At 33.7% G+C, this 16,204-nt stretch overlaps 1 protein-coding gene across 1 annotated transcript in view; it reads right to left on the bottom strand.

The window, feature by feature from the left end:
• Positions 1–308: 308 nt before the first annotated feature.
• Positions 309–16,204, bottom strand: part of LOC117336744 — a 34,823-nt gene continuing 18,927 nt past the window's right edge. The window contains exons 3-7 of the mRNA XM_033897364.1: positions 15,044–15,218; positions 5,986–6,192; positions 3,947–4,252; positions 3,628–3,826; positions 309–2,331 (exon numbers count right to left, since the gene is read on the bottom strand). Coding sequence (XP_033753255.1) covers positions 2,220–2,331; positions 3,628–3,826; positions 3,947–4,252; positions 5,986–6,192; positions 15,044–15,218 — 999 coding nt within the window. The 3' untranslated portion in view covers positions 309–2,219. The remainder of the gene's footprint in view (positions 2,332–3,627; positions 3,827–3,946; positions 4,253–5,985; positions 6,193–15,043; positions 15,219–16,204) is intronic.

Genomic DNA, 16,204 nt, shown 5'->3' with positions numbered 1-16,204 from the left:
TGCCTCCATTTGAAGTTTCAGAAATATCCAATAACCATTTTTTTATAACTTTATTGACCTGTGCGGCTGTGGTGCCCCTCTTCTGTATTCTTACATTTTATACAAATGTAGATTTTCCTAAATTCTGTCTGGATTTCAATACTTAATGAATCGTAGAAGGCAGAAGCACCTGTCGCACACTATATCAATTAAGGTCATATTTTACAGGTGATATATACTTGCGTGCCTGTACAATGATATGTCATACAAAAGTAGAACGGTAGATCAAATGAACGTTAGGCAGGATATATAACACAACATATCACCAATAAGATTTATCTTTATTTAAAAAACAGTAAACATTTGATTGGCTTTAAAAGATATTAGGGCTCTTTAATTATTAAAATTCTTCTTTGATGAACATAATATCTACAGAGCTCATTTTGATGATTAAAAGGCGTTAATCTTTTTCATAAAAATATAGTACGTGTAAGAATGAAATTATGACAGTACAATTAATAACAAGTGCATTGTAACAACTACTTATTAGTATATTAATATTCCGTGTGATGGACAATATTTACAACAAACTACAAACTATACTGTATAAAGTACTATGTACCTACAGTTTGATATATCAATATGATTATATTGTCAGAAAATATCTTCAACACATAACAAACAAGACTTGAGATAGTACTATGTACTATCAATGTCAACCTGTGACTAATATACCAGCCCGAGGGTTACTACGTCCCAAGGCAGGGAGAGTTGATATAATAGAGAAATAATATCGGTATTGATTATAGAATTATTCATAGAGATATTTTGATTCCGAAAGTTGGCCAATACGTATGATCCATGTACACGGAAATATTGCTGACAAAATAGCTGCTAAAGATATTAAATTACTGAACCGCTGTCCGTATAGAACAACTGCCATTTTTTATTAGTATGTATGTAATAACATGAATTAATATTCTTTTGCAGTAAGATAGTATTTACAACAACACTGTAGATATTGTACATTGTAATAGACCATATACCGTCAGTGTTGTGTTCCAGTGTTTAATTGTCTATATACAAAATGTACAGGTTAACGTCATGACATGGTAAATGTGTCAAACAAAAGTGACAGTTAAACAATCATTAAGTACAATCCTGTCCATAAAGGCCACCTAAGTGAGCAGAGACTTTTATCAATTGCTGGTCTTTATATCAAGGTTCTCGTACATAGTTCATAGTTTGTAATGTAGGGGTGGCCTAGAGCTTTCTCTGCATTCATGTTCGATAATGTATGGTGGTTTCCCAGTACACATATACAAGTATATCCCTCAAATCTCGAACACACAATATTTCTCTCTTCCTTATTTTGATATACATGTTATAACAATAAAAAGACATCCATACCGATTCATACCTACTTATGTAACGACATCCATATCATACTGACGCACCATCTAAAATCACAAAAATGCTGCCACAGCCCTCATCCAGAAGGTAATGGGACTAAGCTTTTACTGTAGTTCGTAATAAGCTACTGTCCCACCTGTTAAATAACGAAGCATATTTCAACTCATTCCCACTCACTTCATTTTACTCCCACACTAGTCATGGGAATATACAACAGTCAAGAGATCATGAAAAGTTCCTCCTGTTAGTGTGAATAACATGCCGTCCGAAAATGTTGTAAACATACAGTATACTTTGCAGTGATGAATGATACTGAGATCTTAGGTAAAACGAATGTTAAGGCACTGGAAGTTGATACCGATCTCTGACACCAAGATCTAAGGTAGAAATGTTGCTGGGGTACCAGAATTTGAAAGTGATCGCTGATTCGGAGATCTAGGTTCAAATGTTGCTGAGGCACCGGATATTGATACCAATCAACGATACCAAGATCTTGGGTAAAATGTTGCTGAGGTACCAGAAATTTATACTGGTCGTTGATACCGAGATCTTAAGGTACAAATGTTGCTAAGGCACCGGAAGTTGATACTGATCGTTGATACCGAGATCTTAGGTACAAATGTTCTTCAGGAACAGGACATTGACACAAATATTACATAGGTGTCCGAACACATTCGTAATCAGTTATTAGATTTTTCATCACTGCAGCATGTAACAACACCAACCGTATCACAGGGGGAAAGGTGTCTTAATAAAACTCGACAACAAAAGACTTTTATACATCACTGATATCGGCCTTTTTGTGGTAAAATTTCACTCGCACCCTTTCACGTGCTGCGCTTCCAGCCGTGAGATTTTGGGCCAAACTTAAAACACAACTTCTTTGGTAACCCTCTGTCTTTTGGTATGTCGTCAAAGTAACCTTCTTTTCGAGAATACCTGAAACAGAAGCGGGACATTTAAACAATATTTATATTAGTGTTTGTTTTTTATTTCATGATATCAATAACGCAAACCTACTATGTTGATGCAGCTCTGATTATCTCAGCCGATAATAGGTAAATAGAAATAAAAAAAACTATAGATATTGAATTCATTTTATACACTACTGAAACACAACTATGCATAGTTCAAAATAGCAATGCAAAACGGCGTGAATTTCACAATTTTAGGATGCATCCAAAGTCTCTAACCACGATATAGGTATTGTCATACATCCTGAACATACAGATACGGCAAAAAACTTCTAAAACGTCTAAACATACCAACGATCAATAACGAACATATTTGATATACGAACACGTTTACCTTTGTAAATTACAAAGAAAGTGAAACTAGAATTTAAAATGAAATATCAAAGGAACACATCACATCATGTCTATGGTTACTGCTCACATTGCTTTAATTGTTTTAGTATCTGGTATCATAAAGGCTCTGGTGTTATGGGAAACATGTCATTTATTTACAACTCTTGCAAATGTTGCTGTTTTTACAGAAATAACACGGTCGCTCTGTTGTAAATATGTTTTTGATGCTGTAACATTTTCGTAAATGTTGTTGCCATATTTACCACTATTTAAATATGGTTATATGTTATCTTTAATATGTTAATACAAATTATAAAATGTATATTACGGCAATTTATTGATTAATATCCACCATCACGTCTTGGGTGATATATATTTTTGACAGCGCTGTTTTAGATACAAAGTTAAAGACTACAGGAAAGACCTTTATTATTACTACTATTGAGATGTATTTTTACTTACTGTCATGAAAACTAGACGTTAACAATTCATTACGACCTAACGTGTGCATGGCGTCATTTAACAATTTAAAGATTTAAATATGGAGGTGCAGTGGTTGCCACAAAACGAAAATTAAATATTTTTCCTAGATTTAGATCCTTTTCAAATGTTTCTAGAATGAGCTATATAAATAGTGGGGTTTTAAGTACACTCCACGACAGACCAGGAAGTTTAACGATAAACACTATCACGTGATAACCGACCAAGGTATCAACTACACGGTGGACAAGCACACGTGTACAAGGAAACATACATTTGTGTACATAATGCACTATTTAAGCTGTATACATATCGTATAACAACGTATTTTGATTAAGCAATAAGGGTAAAGTTGTGGTTTATTAAACGAATGGTGAAAGAAAACCTAAACAGTAAAACTACAGGAAGAGTAATGTATTATTTACAGGAAATCAAAAGCGAAAGTTACCTCAAAGATCTGCTCAACTTCTCATATGTCATTTTTGTCTTGTTCTTTTTCATTGATCCCCACTCCTTGGCAACCTCTGTGGATTTGAGGACTCGGAATATACCTTCATTTTCATCCTCCCACTTGATGATCTTTGGACAATAGTCTGGATTCTGAAGAAGGTCTCGGATAAATTCCCACAGATGATAAACACTGGAGGCTGAAACAAGGAGAAACATACGAACATCAAAGGAGAAAAGAATTGTCGACATTTCCAAATAATAACATGCATTTCTTTATAACTCATATTTAAGCATACCGTTGTAGAAAAAAAACTCACTTTGTCCTTTCTTTCTGCCAGGCCGTTTCCGTTTCTGTTTGTCTACAGATTTGACAGAGCTGTCGCTATTAGAATCGTCCTCGTCATATGTATCCACTAAATCCATCACATCTCGTTTGCTGTCATTTTCCTCATAACCATTACTGTAGTAATACGGTTTAAAAACAGAATCATCTGGTAGGTTCTGGGGTTCAGTCTTCACCTTTGGGATGATGGTGTCAGGCATATGTGAGCAAACATCAACCTTTTCTAATTCTATCATTGTTTGTGGTGTATACGTCTCAAGTCCGGGTTCCACACTGCAGTCTGCAAGTAGAATGACTGTGAGTGTCCTTGTCTATCGTAATCAAGTGATTTAGTCGTTTTACTTCCTGCTTGTGTCACGAAATACGCTCAGGGGTTTATGGATAATGGTGAGTGCTCAACAGCGATAAGCTTGTCGGAGATCATAGCGATACAATCAAATATACGATACTTAAATATCAACTGTGCATTCAAACTAAATAAATATAACCTTATGTTGCAACTGTTATATTATTTGTGTTGATTTAGAAAACCCCTACGAAGGCCCCTTTTATGACGACATATTCGTATCGTCCAGTAAAACACCTGGCCGACTCTACCTGTTTCCTGGATAACGGTATTAATCAATGTTACAAGTTATGTCGTGCTGTACGTACATTTTCACGGCGAGGTTTGCCTCATAAAAATAGAAATAGTATTAAAAAAAAAAGATCTAACAAAAATGACAACCTGTTTAAGTAGTATATAGACGCGCAGAACATACATGTAAGACGAATTCATTCCAAAGACAATCTTACATCCAGCTAATTAAATATGACAGATCAATTCCGCTGTATATGTGCAGCACAACATTTTCACAGTTTGCTATTTTTTTCAAGTTTGGAACACAAGTATTTCTATTTTTACCTATGCTTGAATTTAAATTAATTATTTTTAACGTTTAACGTGCAAATTTATGTGTTAATTGTATCTTTAACTAATCAAATTTATAATATATAGATATACATTTAATGACTTTTTTAATTCAATTTCAGTATTTTTCCTCTTTCGCATTTTTATTGTACATTAATTTTCCCGAAGCTCCTTTATAAAAGTTCATATTATCTCTTTCCTGTACCTTGTTAATTGTACCTTTAGCATTCCCATTTTTTATCGCATTTTTCATTCTGTTCAATGTATCTTTGCCATTTCCAAATAATTCGTTATGAATTGACATTTTCCAATATGTTTCCAATATCAAAACTTTATCTTCCTAAGTGAATGAAATATGGATGTAGACGTAAACACTGTATATAAATAGACATTTCAGTCTAATCTATGACGAAAATCATGTAAACAAATGACCGCACAGGTATATTTTATCACCTACCGCTAGATGGCCTGCGGGCATTATTGAATACCTAGCAGCATAGATTTCCGGACTATATCAGTAACGCAAATTTAAAGGTTCTTCCTTCCTTAACATTTTTAATTTTCTGTTAATCAAGCAGATAGTTACAGGACGTTTATACAGAGAAAGGATATCTTAATCCATTTCAGAATGGGTAAAAAGAATTGACGTTATCTTTCGATGTAACTGATGTGTAGAGTTTATTGCCCTCCTTTTTCCTTGTTCATATATTTATTTATTTTATTATTTATCTATTTATCATGTGAATTTGTTTTGAGTCTAAATTTTTGTTCTTACCACGGTTCTCTTTTCAAATGAAAAACAATCTATGAAGAACATGTTTTCATTAAATCGACAAGTATAGACTTCACTACATGTGATTTGTAACCAACAGCTGTACCCTTTAAAAAAAAACTCGTATTCAAATCGAGATATTATCAACTAAACCTAGCTTCCTTCTTTACCATGGATACAAGGACGAGACACTATGCCTCCGGGCACGTGGCTATGTTTTAGGCCTATCTTATTCTACATACATTATTTTCCACTTTGTCTCCCACTATGTCTCCCTAAGGCAATATTGCCATTGGCCTCTAGTCATTAAGACAAAGAACTTTAAACCAACCTGAACTGTAGTCGGACATATCCCCCACTGACCCCGGACTGTGTGGGTAACAAGGAGGTTCTGTGTTGTCTATAGACGCCATAATCTCATACTCTACAAGTCCAACCTCGCAGTTGTCGTCGAATTTATCATCTCCGTCTGACCACATAGGTAGTGGTATCAATAAATCTCCTGGTGATGACAGTTCCTGGATATCGGTTTCATTTTCTGTAAACAGAAACAATATGTTCTATTTGTATGTAAATAAACGCTTCATTAACGTATGTCAGGGAATATTACACAGTTTCCGGGTTTGATTGTCTTGAGTTGTTTCTAGTAGAAGAACAAAACTTCAAAAAACCATAAGAAGTCAGCAGGCAGTAAACATAATTATGCGTGATTACGTTCGCTGATGAATTATTTAATGTCACTGATATCATACTTGATTGATGCTTAATTGCTTCTAATGAGCAACATCACTATATAGTACTAAGATAGTGCGGTTGTTTTTGATAAGTACAAATCAGACTTCTCATAGAAAGAAATGTTGATTCGAACATATATATATATACAATGATATGTTTGGTTTGCAATAAGTCTTTTTGTGTGCATTGTTTCCGTTATAACATTTAGACTTGGTGTAGTATGAGCTCATCAATAAATTTCCCACGATTCCCAGTGTAGGGCACCATGATTTATTAAAGTTACAAAATTAAATTAATATTTTGTCGGTATTCTTAGTTGTTATCCTTGTTGTTTTTGTCACAACTCGGACTGAGTAACCTCTGACCACGGGTCTTAACTTTTCGGATTGATCGAGTTCGGGTTTTAATTTATCATCTTATTAATTATTAATTTGTTTATGCAGCCCGATATTCATAAAAGTTACTGCACTTAAGGAAAATTCCTTTAAATAAGGAAAGACTTATTACATTTCAGGAAAAAAGCTTAAAATTCTGTAATGTTTTCCAAAAAAACGGGGCCTAGTCCGAAGTTGCTTGGCAACGGTAAGTAAACAATTTAGGGTGTGTAAGAGTTTACTCAACCTGAGTGGTAGCTATCCGGGTAACTCCGAATCCTTATTTATTGTACTCTTATGTACTTCGTGTAAACTCTTGTAGGTGACACTTCCTTGAGTTGTCAATTGACTAATCCCTTGTACTAATGTCTATCTTATTGTATCAATAGTGGTTTCTGAGACAATCCAAAACATCATACATGGTATGCTAGGACCAGATAACGGCTATTCCAGAAATGTAACTGAGTATTTCTGTAAAACTATCAGTCCATCACATAACCATCGATATGATAATGTGCTGTATCTTGTAGAACATAGTACATTTAATAGGTATATTAAAGTAAAGGGAATGCCAGGGCCGCATTGTCAGGACATATAAAAAGAAACAGAATAATTGTGGTCAGGGGGTTGGTGCAATATAAATTTTCATCCATGGACCATGAGTCGATGGCGTTATATAACTATATTATAGTTAAGGATTTCAGCAAAGAACGATGCCAAAATATATACATTAACTGTGAAACGGTGTAGCACTCTATCAAAATAGAATAAAACTTAACTGAAAATATGAAAAATCAATTAGTTTTAAAGATGCAGTTTACTCTATTTACACATTTCATCACACACTGCAGCTTTCTTAGGTATGCAACCGAAGACGGTACCTTTATAAATGTGAGAAAAATAACAGCATTTCAAACATATCTATTGAAATGTGATACTAAAATTTATCTCGTAAAAACACAAGGACCTAACATGTATATACAGACAAAGGGAGCCTACTCGTTTGGACAAATAATCATCTACTCTGCTGTATTGTCGACTGGATATAATCATTCGTTTAATAGTTCGTTAGTGTTGGTTTTGTGATTTTCAATGATATGCTTGTTAATATGACTAAAACACCAATCGGAGCCAGTCAAGCATATACCAAAAAGTACAATTTATGTCAAATTACATCAATAAATATGACTACTAGAGGCAGGAACAAAATGTAAATAGGACTTTAACTGAATTAAAAGTATCTAATAAGGGATTGACTGTACTCCTGGGAATTCACAGGATAACAATTTTAAATATCCCGTCAATAAATATAAATATAATCTATATATTGATATATAGTTTTAATACCACACATTGTGTGATCTAACATATTATACTGTAAACAAAAACCACCAAATGCGAAAAAATATAGACATTGTTGAACAAGTACAAAACTAAATACATATATAACTAGTTAACATAACTTTAAAACAGCCGACTCCAACACATTCTTCAAACACTTAATATTAGGAAAAACAAATCTTTTATGAATGCACATCGGCAAATACTAAAGCACACAAGATAAATCATATCAGCAAATGAAACCGTTTAAATAAATACATAGTTTATTTGTTAATATACTAATTGATATGAATAAATATAAGCATATGAAACAGGTAATATAAATGCATAGCTGTGCATATAGCAATTAATATGCATAGATATCAGCATATGAAACAGTTTATATATAGAGAATATTACATGGTAAAATCCATATCACACTCGCTTTAGCCCGAGGTCTGATATTAGTCGAGGGCTGATACGGCATGTGATATGGATTTTACCATGTTTTATTCTGTTTATCATATACATCAATACTGAAAGTAATTACGTCAACACCAACAGTTCAACTCAACATATTTTTATTAAATTTCAACCATGAAGAAAATTTGTTCAAGTCCGATACAGTTTTTCTCACAGTATTTGGGTTCCTCATCTGTTCTACAAAATGACGAGTTGACTCCTCCGACTCATCAACACAAGTACGAGGAAACTCCTCCTCCGATCTGTCATTCAGTTCATTTGTAGCTTCACTGGACTGGTTCCGTTTATATATTGAATAATCAAGCTCCATTATGCGATCTGCAAGTGAGTTTAGGACCTTATCTCCCTCACTTTCTCTGCGTATATATCAATCAAAGCAACAAATGATAATAATAATCTAACGTCACTCTCGAAAGTCCTGGAGGCTGTTTATAATGTAAACCATGTCAGATGCGTATCTTTTGAAGTAATAATCAATAATTAGCAAGGTGAAATTGACATCTGGGATTTGTTAAGATGTACACGTACATGTATATGTATGTTATGTGCGGTGAGGAGTAGCTGTAGTGGGTATATTTAATGCAGGACATGCCTTAATATCCCCCCTTTGTCTGATAAAAAATATAATTACGCGATGGTCGAATTCATTGATCGGTCAGTTTAATTTAAGAAAAGTTAAAATCAATAAGATGATTAAGGTATATGTATATACACATACAGATGTACATCAACTGTTTACGTGACAAGTCAAGGCAGGTTATCCACATTGATTTATCTCCTCCTGTTCTCAGAACTGCAACGGCTAGCTATAAACGTTTCGGAGAAATTGACTGTAGTTGGTATGTATATTGTGACTGAATGTGTTTGCACATTTGGCTGCACAAATACAGAGCGACTGGTGTACAGTTCCGTCATGTAGCTCAATAACACATGAGTGTCAACTTGCACGCTATACCATAATACATGTGACTCTGCATGTTATAAAGCACCGCACCGTCTTATAACATGTAAAAGCAAGTACATAGCACTAACAGATACTCAGGGCCGTCCTAACAATAAGTCTGTCAACTCGTACACTATAGTTTACAAGTCCTTAGTCCCCATAATTGCTTGCCAGGGAATGTTTCCTGCTAGGTAGATCAGGTAGTGATTTTTTAATCAATTGGCTTGATACCATGCATCGTTTTTTATTTTTTGTTTTTGTTTTTATCATTATCAATATTATTCACAGGTATTTGAAACAGCAACAAACAAGGACGCGTATAAAATCATGCTTACATCACAGCCAACAATAAATTAATAGACTGCACATGATAACCTGTTCAAATGCAAAATGTAAACTTTAATTATTTTACAACATAATGTTATACTAACTTATATTAATCACGCTTCTAAGCTCGGACCGAAGTGCGCAAAGGGGTCTTACTGTGGAGGGAAACCGGAGTACCCGGAGAAAACGCGAAATAGTTTGGCAGGTGACCCTCATACCTTTTCCTGTCCTTTCGGGGAATCGAAACCAAACCGTCTAAATGAAAGACCAGTGTGCCTACCGGCCACATAAACACAAAATATTTGGCTATTCAGATTCACATGTAATCAGTTTTCAATAAAGCATGGCCATTGACATATATATACAACTGGATTTCAACTTGTACATAAACTCAGTATTCTCAACAAGGAAGGTCAACATCGAGTCTAGAATTCCACGAAAGCTATAAACAGAAATCAGTCAGATGGAACGACAACACTGTAAACAATTACCTGCTAGTTTATGATATCGTGTTTTGAGTATTGAAGTAATTTCTTTTAAGTTTTTAACTTTAAAAATCCCATTATAAATACTGCATTGAAAGTGAAGAGAGTAAACTCTGTAAATAGAAATAGTCTGATCATTGAAGCGGCCTTAACACAGGATGAGTTAATACTCAACATACAAGTACCATAAACTGCACCAGGACGGATATCGCAAGTTTACTTATAAATAATTCAGCGCTATGCGTGCCACTCTGTACGTGAGGCCGGAGTTTTGCTATATGCAAGTACGTGTATATGTTTTTTTCACCTTAATTTACCTCAATGCATAATAACAGAGATGTATAACATAAAAAGTAAAAATAAAATATCAAAAACATAATATATTAAGAAAATGTCCATGTAAAACATCTAGCATATATACATGTTAAAGTTAAAAAGTAAAGGGGATACAACAGGGAGGTTGTAAGATTACCTTTTAAACAAAACAAAACCTTCATCTCTAACGACCATACATGATTTCCTAAATTCTAGAGGATGATGAAAAGAAATGTGTTTGTAATCTGGCAATGACATTGCCTTACATTGACTGACTCGATGTTATCTGTGATAAAAAGTATCGAGTTACCTGGCCTTGAATGATGAATGCATGCATTCTGTATTCAAGTTAAGGTAAATAGAACGCATGTAAATACTGTTTTATCAGATATTGATTGAAAACATTTTCTGTAAGTATGTAGGCTAGGAATCGGATAGGATCGGGTTCAGGTTGGGTAAGCTTGGGTAGGATTGGATTTCGGTTGGATTAGGAATGGGTAAGGATTGGGTTAGGAGTATTTTTAGAATTGAGTAATGATCGGATTGAAGTTGGGTTAAGGTTGTAAAGGTTGCGTTAGGACCGGTTTAGGATTTGGTTACATTCAGGTAATGATTGTATACGGACTTGGTTAGTCTTTAGTTAAGGTTTGGATAAGGTTGGGTTAATGTTACGTTAGGGTTAGGATAAGGTTGGGTTAATGTTACGTTAGGGTTAGGATAAGGTTGGGTTAATGTTACGCTAGGGTTAGGATAAGGTTGGGTTAATGTTACGTTAAGGTTTGGATACGGTTGGGTTAATGTTACGTTAGGGTTAGGATAAGGTTGGGTTAATGTTACGTTAGGGTTAGGATAAGGTCGGGTTAATGTTACGTTAGGGTTAGGATAAGGTTGGGTTAATGTTACGTTAGGGTTAGGATAAGGTTGGGTTAATGTTACGTTAGGGTTAGGATAAGGTTGGGTTAATGCTACGTTAGGGTTAGGATAAGGTTGGGTTAATGTTACGTTAGGGTTAGGATAAGAATTGATGAAAGTTGGATTGGGTTAAGGCTTACTTGCGGTTGTGTTAGGGCTACGGTTAGGTTTGTGTTAAGGTGGGGCTACGGTTGGGTTAGGTTGAGTTAAAGTTGGGTTAAGGTTGGGTAAATATTTGGTTAGGGTCCGGTAAGGGTTAGGTAAAGGTTGGCTTACGGATGGGTTAAAGTCGGATTATGGCTGGATTAGGGTTGGTTTAGGGTATTGATGATTAGGTCAATAGATTTAAACACAATATTATAATTTCCTACAAAAGGCAATATTACCGATATAATTGAAATGTATCTATAATGATCTGATAATGATATTATTAATGATAAAATGTCCCTTATCTATCGTTAATATGTTTTCTTTCATAATTTGCAGTTATCCATTTTCTTCCTATTTACACTTTATGAACAATATCAAAATGAAAATATATATGTAATGATTGAATATTGTTTAGTTCTCAAATGTGATAAAAATAAGTGTATATTTCAATTTGACATATGTTAATGAGTTTGGAAAAAAAATCTGTTATCCTGTTAGTCATAGAAAATACATATATCCATCCTAAACCAAACAATATACTGATTTACAAACATTTTTTAATTATATTTATAAAAAGACAGTCAACAAAACTTGTTATCACAGAAAATGTGGTTTTGATTTTAAATTGCAATATGTTCTGCACCGTAAGACCATCGCTTAAATTTCATAACATATACATTATATACAAATTGTACAATTTTCCTGAATTACTAACTACATGTATAAATGCTATAGAAAAGGGGAAGCTATTTATATTGTTTGACGTAAGCCATACGAGGGACGATATTGAGTTCTGTCTTTTTATCATATCCAGGTCAGTTGCGATAACATTTGTAAGCATATTACATTATCAAGATACCATATGATAGCATACCTTGCCTGTTTCATTACTGAGATATATAACTACACTCTATCACCCCGGTGCTGTACGTTGGAATGTCTCCCTTTCCATGATAAATTACCTAATAACCAATGATAAAGTTGGCCATTTAAGGTTTTGACTAGGGTAATCTAGACATGTATTACTTCTCGGTAATAAAGTTACAAAACGGTGTCAATAAAAAATGACGTGAAATCGAACCATAACTTTAACTAAAATCAAATATATATATATATATAATAAAAACACTACAATAAAAAAGCATTCCCTTGAAGACACTTCTACAAAAGTACAAAGTGAATAAGACCATGTATTTCGAAAGAGTAAACGCCTTTTGCTTCAGTTATGACATTCGTCATGTATAACTCTAGATAAACAACGGGTGATAAGTTCTATGTCGTCAACATGGGGACTATGTTTGTTAAAGAATACGAGAATCGTACACAATGTGAGAATATTATAAGCATGCAATCAATTATAATTAATTTGTATCTCTCCAAACCATTACAAAAGATCTACGTAAAACAACTGTTATCATTTACATCGGTACAATCTCATATAAAATTGATTTCTCTCAATTATTTCTTATCAGTAGCGTTTCAGGTCACATACTGTTATATTTTTTTTGATATCCCCTTTCCTAAATTTACCAACTCTTTGGGGTTAAATGTAAATGTAATTGTTTCTTTTAACATAGGATTTTACCTCTATTGTATTCCATGACTTCTTTTCTTGACTTTGGGGATTAGCATCACTTTATGATGTAAGTAATCCGTCATTCGACGAATGTTTAGCTATAACTTAATTTACACCAGGAGACGTAATAATGTGTGAGTATAGTACAGTCATTCAAATTGTAGACAGATCTAGTTAGTTTTGGTGAATTGATACAGTAGGATTCGTTGTTTTCTTGATATTGATGTTCAACTAATACACAAAAGTACATTTTCTTCAAAAGTGCTCAAAGCAAGCCAATCTCTTTTCTTAATACAAATCTGTTCCACTAAACACATTTGCCCACCTGTTTATTAATAAAACCCTTCTGCTATTCCTATGGTCTTTATATACTTAAAAACTGTTTATTCAATTTACTTCAAAATGTTTCAAATATATATATTACACAATAATTTTTTGTTTTTCATGAAATATCACGAACAACTTAAACCAGGAATATTTGTTATCAAAATTGTTAAGAGGTGATAATTCGAGTTTTAGGAAAAGATTTGTAGAATTCGAAAATAAGTATTATATTATAATTATTAGCTAATTTGTACCCCTTAAGATTTGATCCGTACATATTTGTTAGAGAAAGGAAACAGGTAATGAAGATTAGCATGTAGGTCTATTTACTAAATGTCGCTTGTTTACGAGGACTGCAGTATGTAGATATAATATGATATAATATTCCAGAAAACATTACTTTAAATAGGATAAAAAATACTATTCCTTTTCAATTAATTTCTAGCAGTAGATTATTATGTAATATGCATTGTAGTAGCCTTGCGTGATAATCAAGTATGTTTAGTATCAATTTGTGTAAACATCAAAAGGGATAAGGCTCCTATATTTATTTACAATTCATTTATAACAAAAACACCAGTTATACAAACATAATTATGATACAGTGACATGATTGTGAAGGATTACAATGTATTAGTCATACTGACAAGACATCAAATATTGTTTCACTGGAAAGTATATAATATGATGATGTTAGAGAGTAAGAATTGGAAATGGAAAGTACCAAAGTCACACAAATATGTGATATAAAAATGTTAGGTAGATAGGATTGGAAATAAAAAGTCACAGTTACACAAACATGTTATATAATAATGGTAGAGAGTTAGGATTGGAAATAGAAAATACCACAGTTACACAATTATGTTAAGTAACAATGTTGGGGACATAGGATTGGAATTAAAAAGTCACAATCACACAAGTATGTTATATGATAATGTTAGAGAGATAGGATTGGAAATAGAAAATACCAAAGTTTCATGAATATGTTATATGATAATGTTAGAGAGATAGGATTGGAAATAGAAAATACCAAAGTTTCACGAATATGTTATATAATATTGTTAGGGGATATGATTGGAAATAAAAATCACAGTCACACAATATGTTACATAATAATGTTAGAGCGAGAGGATTGGAAATGGAAAATACCACAGTGACACAAATATGGTATATGATAAGTATCATCGCTAACGAGAGAAAGTGTTTTTTTCAAATATTATTAACAATTCTTATCTAAAAACTCTTTTTTAATTAAAATCGTTTTACATTAAATAACTATAAATAACTGTAATACTGAACAAGCCAGAAACACATAAATATTGACAGGTAAAGCTGGAATAGGATGTGCATGTAGTTACAAGCCAATTCTACTTTCGTTTTGACAAGGAAGGTTAAATGAAGCTCATCTACAACGCATGACAACAACAAAAAGAGAAAACACCTACCTCCACTTAATCCGCTCTGTTCAATCTCCATGGCATCTGGGTTGAGGAAGTCTTCCTCCGCTAAGCCTCTCTGATAGATATCTGTCGCCGTCTCCTCCATATTGTTTCGTAGAGAGAGGTCTAGGGGGCCGAAGTCGTCCGTACCTCCTAGAGGCTCCGTCAATACGTCGGCCAACTGTGTGTATTTACAACAAGACCAGGAAGTTATAATGGGTATACCTGGGCCAGGTAGGTTTTACCTGGGCATGTACGGTGGATATAAATAACTCGGGTCACAATGATACATGTATAGTCTACCCGGAATGACATTGTTAATTTATCACAAAAGAATGCACCTACAAACGGCAGCTTGTATACATTTACTGGAGCTAGCTCTACATATGCAAACGACATGCAATAGGGTGAAGATTTTTTTATATCTGTACTGATGAATACCACATACATGTCACTTTATTGGATAATAGGTTTAGCGACATTGACAATTATATACCTGTTAACAGCGTGTATATCGAAAGAGTAGTTTTGTTATTTAGTAGGAAACACTGTTGATGTGTGTCCTCAATACACAATGTTTAATATTCAACGTCAACACAAAATGATAATGAATTTAAAAAAAAAAATGAAATCGTACCTTTGACCGTGTCTCGTCTATTCAAGGAATATATTTCTTAAAAATGTCTTACTTTGCAATGGAGTCTGTATGATACATATCGAATTTCGTTAAATATTCAACCAGCCTATTTTGTATGTACGTAGAGTCATCTTGGCCAAGCATTTTGTAAACATGTTCGCAGATGTTATTGTTCGGTAGAGCTAACTGATACAATATATGTTTTGTCAGGTTAATGAAAACCATTGGCACCGGACGTCATGTAATGAGTACACGGTGCATGTACATGTAAAATACATTTTACTTTCAAACCTCTGTTTATCCACGCATAACGCATTACATGTTTAGTATCTGTCTCTGAACACCACTGATTAGAGAACTTGAAATGACTAGACATACATATTGGAATAAGGAGGGTATCAACAGAACTTTGTATGTGGTTTTATATCGGAACATCTGTAAAATATTTGGTAGACAAAATGATAAAAGGAGTTCCTTTTTAATGGTTTATGTTTATGTCCTACATTTCGAAGTGAAAATTAGCATATCAC

The sequence above is a fragment of the Pecten maximus genome, chromosome 10, assembly GCF_902652985.1.
Source record: "Pecten maximus chromosome 10, xPecMax1.1, whole genome shotgun sequence".
Classification (NCBI taxonomy): domain Eukaryota; kingdom Metazoa; phylum Mollusca; class Bivalvia; order Pectinida; family Pectinidae; genus Pecten; species Pecten maximus.
The sequence above is the reverse complement of the archived record's forward strand: the minus strand, read 5'-3'. Positions and strand labels throughout refer to the sequence as shown.